We start from the raw sequence: 14,524 nt of genomic DNA, 5'->3' as shown, positions 1-14,524 counted from the left end.
CGCGGCCTCACCACACGGCAGCCGTGGTTCAGAAGCCACCGGCTCTGATGTCTCATCCCGCCGTCTGTCCCCATCCCTCTACCTTTGTATCCCCGTCCAAACCCCCATGAGACCAAGATAAATTACCTGATGGTGGTTTTAAGGCACTATATGTTGGGATGGGGTGGGGGGGAATTGGCTATGCAGACATAGATCATTGATTCAATAGAAATTATTAATATGATTAACACAAGCAGGCCCTAAGCCTTCATCATCTGAAAACCTATAGAAATCAGACAAGTAAAAGGTTTTCATTCGTTCACTCATCTCATTCCTCCATTACTTACTGCAAACAGTTCCATCCATCCTGCGCTTTGATATGTCTTGAATAAGAATATAATTAGCCTGAGCGTAGTAAAGACGCAGTGACCCCACTTAACACCATCACAAAAGCTAAGCAATCATCCTGGTTCACAACCAGCTCTGGAGGAGACCGCTCCCGGCAGGCTGCGCTCCACAGCCCCTCTCAGGGAAGCCCCCAGACCTCATCACCATCCCTGAATCGACTGTGGGCAATCATCCTGATTCACAACCAGCTCTGGAGGAGACCGCTCCCGGCAGGCTGCGCTCCACGGCCCCTCTCAGGGAAGCCCCCAGACCTCATCACCATCCCTGAATCGACTGTGGGCAATCATCCTGGTTCACAACCAGCTCTGGAGGAGACCACTCCCGGCAGGCTGCGCTCCACGGCCCCTCTCAGGGAAGCCTCCAGACCTCATCACCATCCCTGAATCAAGTGTGGGCAACTTCACTGAGGGGCGCAGAGATGGGTTTTTTTATTAAATATTTCCCCCACTATTCTGAGTCACCCAAAACTCATCTCAGAAATACACACTTCTGTGAGTCCCTGTGTGACCCAAAGCCGAAGCTGGAGGCGGGGTGCGGAGTGTGAACTTGGGATCAGAACAAGTTGAGGTCAGGCATTTGAATATCAGGTCGGGGGGGGGGGTGGCAGGGGTGAGGGTGTGACGACGAGCTCGTCTCTGTGATAAATAATTAAAGTTGACGAATACCTTTAAAGAGAGGGAGGTCAGGTGGGACCAGGCAAGAACTAGGCGGGGACGCTGTAACCAGCCAGGGGAAGTTCGTCGAGGACAGAAATTATAGCACCCCCTCAAAACTGACGTTAATTACAAGAGGACATAGATCACCGCTGCATGCAGGGACCCAGGGGACACCCGCTTACTTCACTGAGGAAGGAAACCTGAGCCCAGTGCCGGTGGCTGTGTGTCTGCGTGTGTGTGCGCACGCGCGCGCACACACACACACACACACACACACGTTATGTGTCTCCAGGTGTGATACTCCGAGAAGGATACAGCATCACATGTGTAAGAAGAGGAAAAAAGGAAATACTGAATTGAAATAAAAAACTAAAAAACCGAACTAACACACACAGACGACCTCCAGAGATGGCATGCAAAGAAGCAGTCCTTTAAGAACCTATTTGGATGCCCAGGAAAAAAGGACGCCATCTCCTTCTTTATTTTGGCCACACAAGTATAGATGCTGGAAACCGATTTTGTTCCTTTACTTTTTTTTTTAATTTGACACCTTAGTGACTTGGACCAGCAGGACCAGAAGCCCTGATCGCCTTAGGTAGATGCAGAAAACGTGCCCCCCCTGCGACCCACCTCCTGCACCCCAGGACCCCGAGGAACGGAACGCCATCCTGGAGAGAGAGACCAGCCATTGACGACACTGATCTCCAGAATGTGTAGACGGACTCACAGGAACTCCGACTCCATCCCAGGCCCCCGGTGGCTCTGGCTGCAGGGCAGGGGCTGCCATCCTCCTTAGATTCTGACAAAGAGCTGACACACTCCGGGCTGTGGAGGTTTGAAGGGCAGGCAGGTCCCGCCCCCATTTTGCAGTGGGTGTTTTAGTGACCTTGTGTTTTAAAACCAAACTCGTTTTTCTTCATCTCTGCTTTCCCGCCAATGTGAGTCAAAGTATGGACCCTTCACTCCCCGATGAACGCATCTGGGTGTCTTTACCATTCATTTCCTGGAGAGCGTTTATCTCAAAAAATCAAATGCATCAATCTCACGGTTTGGCACTGAGCCCCGTCGTCTCGGTGACTCACCGGCTGCCTCCTGAACACACACACACCCATGTGAAGCCACATCCCGCTCCTCTCCTCTCCTCTCCTCTCCTCTCCTCTCCTCTCCTCTCCTCTCCTCAGTAGCTGTTTATTTCTTCACCTGTTGCTATAAGGAGAATAAAACGTAAGGACTTCAGATGAGTGTGCATTTGACACGGTGACTTTCAGGTGGAACACTGGGCGGAGGTCCCGAGAAGGCACAGGCAGGGCCCGTGACACTCATTTTCTTAGGGCAGACCAGCCGCCTCTCTGGGGACTAGCCCCATGGAGAGACACCTGCCGCTCGCATCAGGCAGTGCGAGTAGCATCTCCATATAGAAAAACAAACAAACAAAAGTAAATAAATAAATAAATAACATTAAAAAGAAAAGAAAAACAAACAGACTTTAAAAAGACAGAGTGTGTTAGATAAACAAGAGAAACAGAAATACAAGTAAAATGGGAAACAGGAGACGAAAAAAAAAAAGGTGTGGCCAGGACAAGTTTTACATTTTATAGCTTTGGGGTTTGTTGACCCACAAGGTGACCGATACTGAAAACGTCTTGGCCATGGGCATTGAAAAGCTGAAACCGTGGGTCACGGAGTCCAGCAACATTTAAGACATATGTGGAAATGCACAGAAAACCTCAAAGACCATGTAACCCATGTGAGGCCAAAACATATATCATCCGACCAGAATAGCTGTGTAACAACCATGTGAAAATCCACAGCGATGGGTGCACTTAACCCTACTTTGTCCCTGTCTGTCTGTTCCTCGGTGATCTGTTAGAATGTGGAATCTGGTTAGCCAAAAAAAACCCTACAAAATAGTTTAATGTTCTAAACTAAGGAGAGTTCATCATTAGTCGGGGCTCAGAGAACCGGCAACACTCTGAAAAGAAAACCAAAACTGACCTCGGATAGTCAAGAAGCAAGCCATAAACCTCGGCGGCTGACCCGCACCTGCCCCTCCTGGGCAGGGAGCGTTCTGCGGGGTGACGTCAAGGTTAGCAGGTCCTGAGAGTTCAGATGCTGCGTGTTTGATGGCTGAAGAGTCTGCATCAGACCTGCTGACTCTTATGTTGTCACCTTTGGAAGCTCAGTGTGAAAGTGGCACGTTGCAGCTGCTGGCCTCGAGGGTTCCGGAGGTCCAGGGAGGCTGGAGGATGGGTGATGGGGGCCATCGAACGTCCATCTCTGGACTGGAACACGGACAAAGAGGAACGACCGCACCAACGAAAGCAGATGCCCGATCGCAAAACCCCAAGATGTCCGTTCATCTAGACCAGTGTTAGTCAACCTGGTCCCTACCGCCCACTAGGGGGCGTCCCAGCTTTCATGGTGGGTGGTAGCGGAGCAACCAAAGTAGAAATAAAAAGATAGATTTAACTATAGTAAGTTGTTTTAAAAAGATTTATTCTGCCAAACTTAGCGAAAATCCGACATAAAGTACTTGGTAAGTAATTATTATTATATGCTTTAACTTGCTGTAACTCTGCTTTATAAATTTTATAAAGTTACTTCCCTACTTTATAAATCACCATTACTGTGGAACCGGTGGGCGGTTAGAAAATTTTACTACTAACAGAGATACAAAAGTGGGCGGTAGGTATAAAAAGGTTGACTACCCCTGAGCTAGAACATTGTACCCTGAAGGCAGCCTCCGAAGCAGCCAGCCCCCCGCGGCCACACCCGTGCCGCCCCGAGCCTGCCTCTCCTCTGCACACTTGCGAGATTTAATTGCACACATTATGATAAGAGGGTGCAAGAGACCAAGCTGGTCTCGGAGGAATACGTTTCCTGAGACATATTTTCAGTCTCCTGGCTGCTCCATGAATCACTCAGTGGCAAAGCCCATGACACCGCCACCCTCGATGACAAATCCTCGTGCTTTGGACGTTATGAATCTCAGTTCTGCTGCCGCCACCGTGTCCCGTGACAGACGGAAGATGGAGTAACCGTTCCACGGCCCATTTAAGCCGGGCCCGCGTCTCTGAGGGATGGCACGTGCTCCTCAATGTGACAAAGCGGCGATCAGCCCGGGCTCATCCGTGACGCTGAGAGCAGTTCTGCTCCGAGATGGGTGAAGGCACTTCGGACCTTATTTCTGATAAAACGCCAGGATGTGTTTTATTCCTCAGGGGAACCTGACTCTGGCAGTGCAGCACGTGGCGGAGGTCTGGTTTGATGTCTTTGGAGCAAAGAGAGGCTTTGGTGTCTTCGTGTGTCTGATGGCGGGACGCTGACTTTGCATTTTAGGGCTCTTTTCTGAAGTTCCCGGTGGTGCATGCAACATGAACTCCCCTCACTGATAGCAGACCTGCCTTGTTGCCTCCAGGGAAACATTCCAGGTTCAAGCAAACGAGTTTGTAGGTTTTCTTTTTTTCTTCTTCTTTTCCAAGTGAGAAGAGGAGAGATAGAGAGACAGACTCCCACATGTGCCCTGAGTGGGATCTACCCAGCAACCCCATCTGAGGTCGATGCTCTGCCCACCTTGGGCCATGCTTGCAATGGAGCTATTTTTAGCACCTGGGACAGAGGCTCCATGGAGCCATCCTCAGTGTCCAGGGCCAATGTGCTTGAATTGATCAAGCCATGGCTGTGAGGGAGGGGGAGTGGGAGAGAAGCAGATGGGCACTTCTCCTGTGTGCCCTGACCTGGAATCGACGCCGGGACATCCACACACCGGGCTGATGCTCTACCACTGAGCCAAACAGCCAGGGCCGAGTTCGTAAGTGTTTGCACATGGGGATCTCATTTTAGTTGTTCTCAGGCCGTTACCAGAATTACGGGGTTGGCAGGCCTGTGAGGTGCTCACAGTCCCAAAGGGCGCACCCCGACGAGCCTCATTTGTGGACAGCTAGACAGTCTGCACGTAAAGAGAGTGCACAGACTTGTTTGTTTGTTTGAACATTGTGACCACACACAAAAAAATACAAAGGGGAGATGGTCTTAGTCCCACCACATTAGGGGAGAGGGCCCCGCAGGGCATCGCGGATGGCTGTGCATCTCACAGAACCCCAGGGCACGATTCTGTAAGGCGGCGAGGGCTCTGACCCAGCGCCAGCCTTGCCCCTCCGTGCTAGTCCGAGGGACCGCTCCTCAGAAAACAACGGGTGCACTCAGGAAGACTGAAGTCATAGCTCCTTCATGGCTGCTTGTCAGAAAATGGTAATGAACCTACATGCCCAACAGAAGGGACGGGATGAATAACTTTACGGAAATCAAAATAATAGTACTATTAGGAAAGTAAAAAGCATGATGGAATCAGAACCCACAGACAAGTGTACCAGACCGTGGAATGTAACAGAAACACACCCGGTGCTTTTCTGTATGCTGGCAAAAACCATTCAGGGCGAAATTCAAAAACACGTATAATTGCATCAAAATCATAAAATCCCCCCCCCAAATAAAGATGATTATAGATTACATAGAAGTACATATTAAGTGTCATTATAAATTTCATCTTATAACTTCCTCTTTTATAAAAGTATAATTGTATGTATTATAAAAACTATAATTGATTGCATTCTAAATATTTTTACCTGGAATGATTTCAAAGATAAAGATATAATAGAGAGTAGCTATAACAATAAATCATATCCATATTACATATAAAGACATAAAAACTCACTATCTATGCAAAACAGCTGAGAAAGGTCACATCCACACAGCCATAGCAGGCTCCTTTTTAAGTGCTGAGATTTCAAAAGGCTTTAATTTTGGTTTGTGTATCTCATCTCCATTTTCCCATTTCTTTCCCCCAGCGATCATTTGCTGTGTGTCTAACTGGTCAAGTATCAAGAGATTGCGCAGGGGGCTCTCCAAGAATGGAAAGAAACCAGGTCTGTCCTCCTCACGGCTGGTTTCGGTTTGTGTCACCGCCATCCCTGGTCCTGCCTGAACCAGTGGGTGTCGAGGACTTGACAGCCCCTCTCCCCAGACCACAGGAACATGGCGAGACAGCACATCCGCCCAACCCCTCCCAGGGACCCCTCCTACCTGCACGCTGAAGGAAGGCGCCCCAGTCAAAGGAAGCATTGGGCGCTGTTGCGATCCCTGGGCCAAAGGAAAGAGAAAAAAGGGGTGAGTTCAAGCTTGTGCTGACATTTCAACTGTGGTCACACTTGGTCCCTTTGCAGCCAGCCACTCAGAGATCTCCCGTTAATGCCCCCCACCCGCCGCCGCACACGAGGTTTAAAATGAGACCCCAGGCTCCCGGCAAGAAAACCCCCGCCACCCATGTCTGGCCTCAGAAAGCTTGCTTCCTTAAACGTGCGTGTGGGGAACGGCTTTCTAAAGCGTCAGAAGAAAGCCCTAGCCCCCAGGTAGAAAATGATGACTTTATTTAAAATTCCTAAGCTGAGCCTTCTCCCAATCCTACATGACTGCCTGCCACCTGAGTCATTTCCTGAGACATATTCACGCTTAAGATTCTCAGGAAAAAGGAACATTTTAAGATATACAAAAACTCCAGCTGCGACATTTACCAGCTTTTTAAAAAAAATAATCTTTTTTTAAATTAACAGTTGTACAATGTTACATTAGTTTCAGGTGTACTGCGTAATGGCTAGACGTTTATATAACTTATGAAATGACACCCCCCCCCATAAGACTAGAGCCCACCTGGCCCCATGCACAGTTACGACACTATTATGATTACTCTCTGTGCTGGACCTGACATCCCCGTGACTGTTCTGTAGCTACCAATGTGTCCTTCTCCACCCCTTCCCTTTTCCACCCAGCACCCCCCGCAATGGGACAACCCTCAGTCTGATCTCTGCGTCTGTGAGTCCATCTCTGTTTTGTTTGTTCATCCAGTTTTGTCTTTTTTGATTCCACGTGTCATTGAAATCCTCCGGTATGTGCCTCCCTCTGTCTGACGTCTTGTACCTACCCACAGATTATCCTGAGAGCAGAAACACTCGGACACTTCGTGAAATGTCAGTTAAGTCGTCTGCAACGCGTCTCTACAGCTGAGTCCCCAGTGCGCACTCCGCGGGTGCCCTGGGCCCAGGCCCCCGGGGCTGTGGATTCCACGGGACCCTGGGCACCCTGACTCAGAGCCCGCTGCTGGAAACGGAGGCTCAGAGCACTTAAACACGTTCAAAACCTGTGTCGACGGCAGAGGCTGCGTTCAAACAGTACATGCTGCCTCTCATAGCCCGGGGTTTCCCTGCCCGGCTAACGTTCTCCTGGGCTGTAATTTGGGCTCCAGTAGAGGACAGGGAGGTGCCATGCCCTCCTGCCCTGACACTTCCTAATGCCTCTGTGAGTCAGCGCGTCTTTCTTAAGCGGGGTCTCTGAGAAAGGGTTTATGTGATAAGCGCTTCTGCTGCTACACACGTCACTGAGACCGCCAGCATGCTTACATGGGGACCATTCCATGTGCCGCCAAGTTGGGCAACACGGAGCCGCGTGCAACCCTGGCGATCAGCACCCCGGAAAACTCCTCATGGGGTTGACCCTGTGACCTTGGCTTCGGCACCTGCTCCAACCTCAGCGCTGTGTTCTTCTTTGGCACGGCTCTCTCCCTGGCCTGTAGCACGCGGGACAGTTGCTTGCTAGCTGCGTGGAGGTGACCCGAGGGTTTCGGGAAGGGACGTCCCGGGTCCCCCAGCTCAGTGCAACTCAGCCAGAGAAACCCAGCTTCTTCCTGTTGTGAGCATTCGGATGGACTGTGTTGTACCTCTGCTGGTCACAGTGTTACATCATCTGCATGCTAAGGTGTTTGTTCTTTTACAATCTTCTTCTATTTATATCGTGAGGATAGAAAATCATACAAGGGTATCCATCCTACGGGCTGTTTCTGAGTAAATCTCAGCTCTCCTATTAGGGGAGTCCATAAACATTCCAGTGCATGTCACTAAAAGTTAAGGACAGATAGGTTTTCAAATACATTTAAGAATTCTTACCTTGACTCTGCACATAGATCTTACCCTCAGCCTGCGGCTTTTGAAAAGAGAGAAGAAAGAAAACAAATGAATGTCAGTCATCCGTGACAACTGCTTTTTAGAAATAAAATGAAGGTCATTTAAAAAAAATCCTCTTGGAAAACACCACAAACAGTCACCAATACAGCCTGGCTCGCGGACTAGTCACTCTACAAGAGCACAGGGTTACCTCTGCTGTGAATGGGGGCAAGCCCACTAAAAATACAGCATCTAGACAGTAAGGAGCACCAAGAAAGGAGTCCCTACATGAGGCACAGTATGAGGTTAGAGCTCTGCAGTTACTAGGTTAGTAGAAAAGCTACCGAAATTCACACGAGGACACACCAGCAATGGCCCCTCTGGGGCACTGCGTTGTTTTTCTTTAGCCAATGCCAAGGCAAGAGTGGTACGTTAAGACCCAGAAAGTGGTGACACAAAATTTCCAAATGTAACAAACAAAAAACAAGTCACTAAAAAGTAACTACACCAAGATGCCGGGGTCAGCGCTGATCTAGGCAAAGGGTACGTAAGAAATACTGTTTTCTCATCCAGCACCATTTACTAGAACTGCAGATTTTCTAAAAATAGTGTATAAACAAATATTTGAATGTAGATAAGGCCCTCTACTTGGGGTTCTTAGTAGGAAAAGCATGTAGACGGTGCAGTTCATTTTTTCATGGGCCCGTGGGGGGGGGTTTGGATCCCATGGAAACATTTTAAATCGCCTCTGCAGAGGATAGAGCCTTTCCTGTACACGGAATCGGTTCTCAATTTGCTGGTGAAATAGTTCCATGTGCTGAATTCAGAGAAAGCATTAGACATTTGGGCCAGACCTAGAAGTGCCCAAATGTGTCTTCTGTGTCTGTTGCATAGACTCTGGCAAGAAATCTGAATTCTTTTTTCTTTATTTTCTTTTTGTATTTTCCCGAAGTGAGAAGTGGGGGAGAGGCAAACAGACTCCTGCATGCACGTGACCGGGATCCACTGAGCATGCCCACCAGGGGGCGATGCTCTGCTTATCTGGGCCGTTGCTCTGTTGCAACCAGAGTCATTCTAGCACCTGAGGCAGAGGCCATGGAGCCATCCTGAGCACCCGGGCCAGCTTTGCTCCAGTGGAGCCTTGGCTGTGGAAGGGGAAGAGAGAGACAAAGAGAAAGGAAAGGAAGCAGATGGGTGCTTCTCCTGTGTGCCCTGGCCGGGAATTGAACCCAGGACTTCCATACACTGGGCTGACGCTCTACTGCTGAGCCAACCAGCCAGGGCCAAGAAATCCAAATTCTATCCAGACTTACATTTTTCCACAAAGTCTGTGTCACAGACCGGCCCGTGCAGTGAATCGGGCACCGAGGAAGGCCATATCCAGTCTATATAGCATTGCACACCCCCAAACACGGCCGAGGCTGAACTTGCATGACAAGCATTAACCACACTGCGCGCAGACCTGGCAAGGGGCCCGCTGGGACTGCGCCCTTAACGAAGTAGGCGAGATACCTAATTAAGTCTGATATAAACAACTCAAAAAAAATAATTATATGTACTAAAGACCTGAGCCCAACAGAGGCGTTTCAAATTCAAGAGATAAAAATAAAGCCATCTTTTCTTTTTTTTTTGAAATTCAACCAAATGTATATTTGCACATTTGGCCAGAGATGGATCGGTGATCATGAACGCAGCCTCCCAAATCACGTCTTCAAAGCTCTCTCACAGGGATGTCACTCCCCCCTGTGCTTGCAAACCAAGCTCTGCCCTGGCGCGTGGCCGTTAGCCTCACAGCAATCCTGGAACAGGTGCAGTCCAGCAAGGCAGCCAAACGTCTCCCGGGCGTGTGGAGCGTCTGACAGGAGGCTGGTCTGAGCAAAGATGTGCCGTCAGGGTAGAATGCACACAGGATTTCACAGATCCAGTAGCAAAGAATGCGAAATAGCTCATCATTTACAGATTGCTTACATTTCCATAAGATTCCGGATAGTGTAGGTGTGTCAAGGTCCCAGTGGGTCTGGACAGAAAGCCGGTGGCTTCCGGGCAGTGACCTGTGTGATACCGGAGGCCCCGTCTTTGTTCAAGGCAGGGCTAGCCACAACCGCCGTCTTGGAGGACCAACCATGTGATCGTGGGTGGCAACTCTAGGTCCAGTCCTACAGACAGACCCTGAGCCCCACCAGGTGGGCAGTTGGTTACCCCATCAATCAAGCCCAGGTAATGAGGCCCCAAGAGGAACTCTGGGCAACAAACTTGGGTGAGCTCCCCTGGTTGGCAACATTCCATGGACATTGTATCGGATCAGTAACGTAAGAGTCAAATGTCTTTAGCTCCATTGGTCCCGGAAGCTGGGTCTTAGGCGGTCTTAGGTGCTGGTTCTCTGGGTGATGTTTCAAATGTCGGAACATTTTATTACACAACATTTAAGCAACAACAACAACCAAAAAATCACATTTGTTAACACGCTCTCTCACTAGAAAAGTCTTCTTGAGGGGAAGCTGTCAATCTTCCAGAAGCTCTCATTTCTGCTCGGCAATTCACATGTTACCACGGGCAACAGAGACTTGCCGCTGTTTTTCTCCAAGTGATGGGCTCTGCTCAGTCATTTTTAAAGAAACTGTCCGCCAAACGCCCACCCAGGTCTGAATAGCCACAGCCAGGCAGTTATCCTTTCAGATTAAAAAAAAAAAGTCATGTTAAAAAGTAGCTACTTCCGTCGCCACACCAACCATCACCGTGGGGCCTGTTCTGCAGGGAATCGTCCCAATCCATCCGGAACGCAGCAAAAGGGCTTTAGGCGTCTTCCTGTTTCCGCACACAGGGCGTTTTTAGGGATGTAATCGAAGGTTAATGTTTCTTGAAATGAGTAATTGTTGAGATTCTTAAGTGTATTTTTTTTGCTAGCTCCATGTGGGTGGCTGGTTGTTAGGGACAAGCCTTTGCCCTGGGGACTTCAGAAGCACCAGGGATGTAGCAGTCTTCCTTGTCACTGCTCTTCTGAATGGTGAGAGAGGCAAGACGTGTCTTAGCATCAGTGTGGGGACAGCTGAGACCTTGTGAAGGCCCTGCAAGGGCCCCGGGGACCCCACGCTGAGGACCACCAGTAGCCAAGGCCCTAAGAAGGCAGGGAGGTTGGCAAACAGGTAACTCCAGGTGCCGGGAACATATCCGTTTTTCATGCTCAGATTCACAGGCCGTTACACAGTGCTAAGAAAGGCAAACCCCAGCGCTGCGCCTGGGAGGCGTTTGGGTGCGGGAGCAGCATCTCCGGCTTCCGGACGGGATGGCCAGCTGCCGCCAGCCGCACCGAAGCCGGCCATCTGTCCTCGTCCCGAAGCAGCAGTGTCACAGATAGAAATTCCATGAAGAATGGACACGATTTGTGAAATTATGCTCCAGAAAGAACGCGTACAAACGGTGAGGGCATGAGTGCCATGCATGGCGGACACACGGGCGAAGGGACCCGCACGGGGCCACACGCGGGGACTGACTCACCCAGCGCCTGTCTCCCCACTGGGGAGGGAAGCCTCCTTGCTTAGGGGCTGGTGGAGGAGGTAACCCTCAGGGCGGCTTTGGCTCTTGTTCTGCGGGTCCCAGCTCTGCTGAGCCTTCTCACGCTCATCACCAGCTCAGGGCACCTGCCCCCCGAGTTGTCACGAATAGGAAGGCCAGCAATGGGTTCATGTGTGCAGTTCCAAAGCCCCGAACTTCCTAAAGCTTTTCAGATGAAATCCCCAACTAGGGAACCACACCTGCCCCCGAAGAGACTGTTCTCCGTGCACAGGATGTTGCTGCCACGTTGAACTACTGCCCGCCAACCCCCCCTTCTGAGCTCATAAGAAGAAAACAGACAAAAACGTGAAAAGCATCAGCAACTGTGCTGTCCTGGCTGTTCAACAACCACACAAAAACATCCATGGGGATTTAAGAGTCTCCACACAAAATAAAAAACACCGACACACAGGGAACATGACCCCCGATCTGGCTGTGACAGGCAGCGTGGACGGGGACATGGTCAGTTCCCATGAAGCAGCCCTCTTGTCCTTCAATTCTGCGTCTCCCCCCATCGCCCCGGCACAGCCAGAGCCATAACAGAAAGCACCCAGACACCTACCCACTGCAGACAGGCGGCGGCCTTCATGGACTCTGTGAACGCAACAGCAAACCTAGGGGAATGCAGAGAGAACGGAGATGGTGAGGGCAGGTTCAGTTAGCATGGCCGGAACACGGCTCCCTGGGCCAACTGGTGACAGAGGAGGAACGAAGGTGTGGTCCACCTTTGTCCCTCAAGGTCCCTGGGTACCACATCCTTTCCCACGCTGGAACAGCATGTGCAAGAGAGAGATGTGCACGGAGGTCAGGACTTCCTGTTGGCCATAGTGCCCCATGCCCGGTCAGAGGAGCGGGAGAGCGCCACAGAGCCAGACGCAGGCGGGAAGCCGGGACCGTGCCTGGTCCACGTTCTCTCTGTGGTCCTCACAAGGGGATCCTCACCCCCCCTCTCACACACCACATTCTGGGAGATTGTTTCCAGCCTAAAGAACCCAGGGAGATACAGAATGTCCAACATTTCTTATGAAAGATATCAAACTAACCCTTGCACCTGGGCTAGAATGTTTCCATATCAAAACATGTGCTTGCTCTGACAGGTGACTGTTTGTCAAAACCGTCTTTGGAGACAGGGTATCTCCAAACCATGAGAAACGACCCACGATGCATCTGTCTGATCTGCAGAACAGCAGGTCACACGGCTGCCGCGTGCTACATATGTCCTCTCTGTGGCCCTCCCCCTCAGACACTGTGCTTCATACAAGCCACCTTTTGCTCGCTTTCCTGGCCATATTAGGTTCTCCCTTCATGGCCCCCCCACAGAACAATATCCACAAATTTTAAATGCTATAGGGTTTTGCTCCTTGTAATCTAACAATCAAATACTTATTATTATTATTATTATTATTATTTTGTGTGTGTGTGTGTGTGTGTGACAGAGACAGAGAGAAGGACAGATAGGGACAGACAGGCAAGAAGAAAGATGAGAAGCATCAGTTTTTTGTTGCAGCACCTTAGTTGTTCATTGATTGATTTATCATATATGCCTTGACTGGGGGGCTACAGCAGAGCCAGTGACCCCTTGCTCAAGCCAGTGACCTTGGGCTCAAGCTGGTGAGCCTTGCTCAAACCAGATGAGCCTGCGTTCAAGCTGACGACCTCGGGGTCTCAAACCTGGGTCCTCCGCATCCCAGTCCAATGCTCTATCTACTGCACCACCGCCTGATCAGGCCCAAATACTTATTATAATACAAATAAGACAAAAAACAAATTCTAAAATGAGTTTGAATAGTAATACTATATAGGAAAAAAAGTTTAAAATACAAAAAAAGGTTCTAAAATATATCTTACAGGGAAAAATATACATTTTTTTCTGCTAGTATTTGATTACACGTGAAACACTCATTCTAAAGCTAGACACGTTTGGTACTCTTTTTGAATGAAAAGTGTGCCATGTCGTGTCGGATGAGAAATCGATGATTCCTGCAACTTCCCTGCCCACTCACCCCAATCGATACCCCCCCATATAGGAATCAATGTGTGTTTTAGCAACAATGCAATGAATAATGCTAACAATAATCACGTAAGATGAATTCGCCCGATATTGTTGCTCCCAAGCAGAATTATTTTTCTTCTAAAAGACAGTACCTTACAAAAGTGCATGGATCCAAAGGTCATATATTTTGAGGGTTTAACAACAACATCAGGAAAACCTACTGTGACAGATTACCTTTCAAGATGAGCCCAACGTTGCTAATGCCTCTGTTTCACACACACACACACACACACACACACACACACACACACACGATGTACTCTCCATTTTAAAAAAGTTGTATCTCCACATGTGTGTTCAGGGCAACAATCACCCCCATCTCGGGGACTATAAGTGTGTGCAGGTGTGTTAGATTGTTGGCAGCCCCTGGCAGGTAGAGTCCAGGGTCAGGGATGTGCGGGACAGCCCCCAGCAATGAACTGTCCTGCCTCAAGTGCCCACAGTGACCCTACTGAGAAACCTAGTTGGTGGCCCTTCTCACTAATGGTTTTTATATAGTTCAGACATCTGTAGGGATGAGAACCACATCAAAAATGAGGCCCTGGTCGGTTGGCTTAGCGGTAGAGCATCAGCCTGGCACATAGATATCCTGGGTTCAATTCCCAGTCAGGGCACACAGGGAAGGTGATCATCTGCTTCTCCACCCCTCCCCCTTCTCTCTCTCTTTCTCTGTCTCTCTCTCTCTCCTCCTCCTCCCACAGCCATGGCTTGATTGATTTGAGCACATCAGCCCTGGCTGCTGAGGATGGCTCTGTGGAGCCTCCACCTCAGGTGCTAAAAATAGCTTGGTTGTGAGCATGCCCTCAGATGGCCAGAGCATCGGCCCCAGATGGGGGTTGCTTGGTGGATACCAATCAGGTTGCATGTGGGAGTCTGTCTCTCTA

The 14,524-nt window shown here is 49.7% G+C and overlaps 1 protein-coding gene across 3 annotated transcripts in view; it reads right to left on the bottom strand.

Annotated features, from left to right (window-relative positions):
* Positions 1-14,524, bottom strand: part of GLT1D1 (glycosyltransferase 1 domain containing 1) — a 46,756-nt gene that overhangs the window by 20,607 nt on the left and 11,625 nt on the right. For 2 of the 3 annotated variants that reach the window (XM_066260829.1, XM_066260830.1), the window contains exons 4-6: positions 12,150-12,201; positions 8,039-8,075; positions 6,126-6,182 (exon numbers count right to left, since the gene is read on the bottom strand). In XM_066260829.1, the coding sequence (XP_066116926.1) occupies positions 6,126-6,182; positions 8,039-8,075; positions 12,150-12,201 (146 nt within the window). The remainder of the gene's footprint in view (positions 1-6,125; positions 6,183-8,038; positions 8,076-12,149; positions 12,202-14,524) is intronic. The other variant, XM_066260832.1, reaches the window with a different exon arrangement.

Source organism: Saccopteryx bilineata, chromosome 2 (assembly GCF_036850765.1).
Source record: "Saccopteryx bilineata isolate mSacBil1 chromosome 2, mSacBil1_pri_phased_curated, whole genome shotgun sequence".
NCBI lineage: Eukaryota > Metazoa > Chordata > Mammalia > Chiroptera > Emballonuridae > Saccopteryx > Saccopteryx bilineata.
This window is presented reverse-complemented; position numbering and strand designations above follow the sequence as displayed.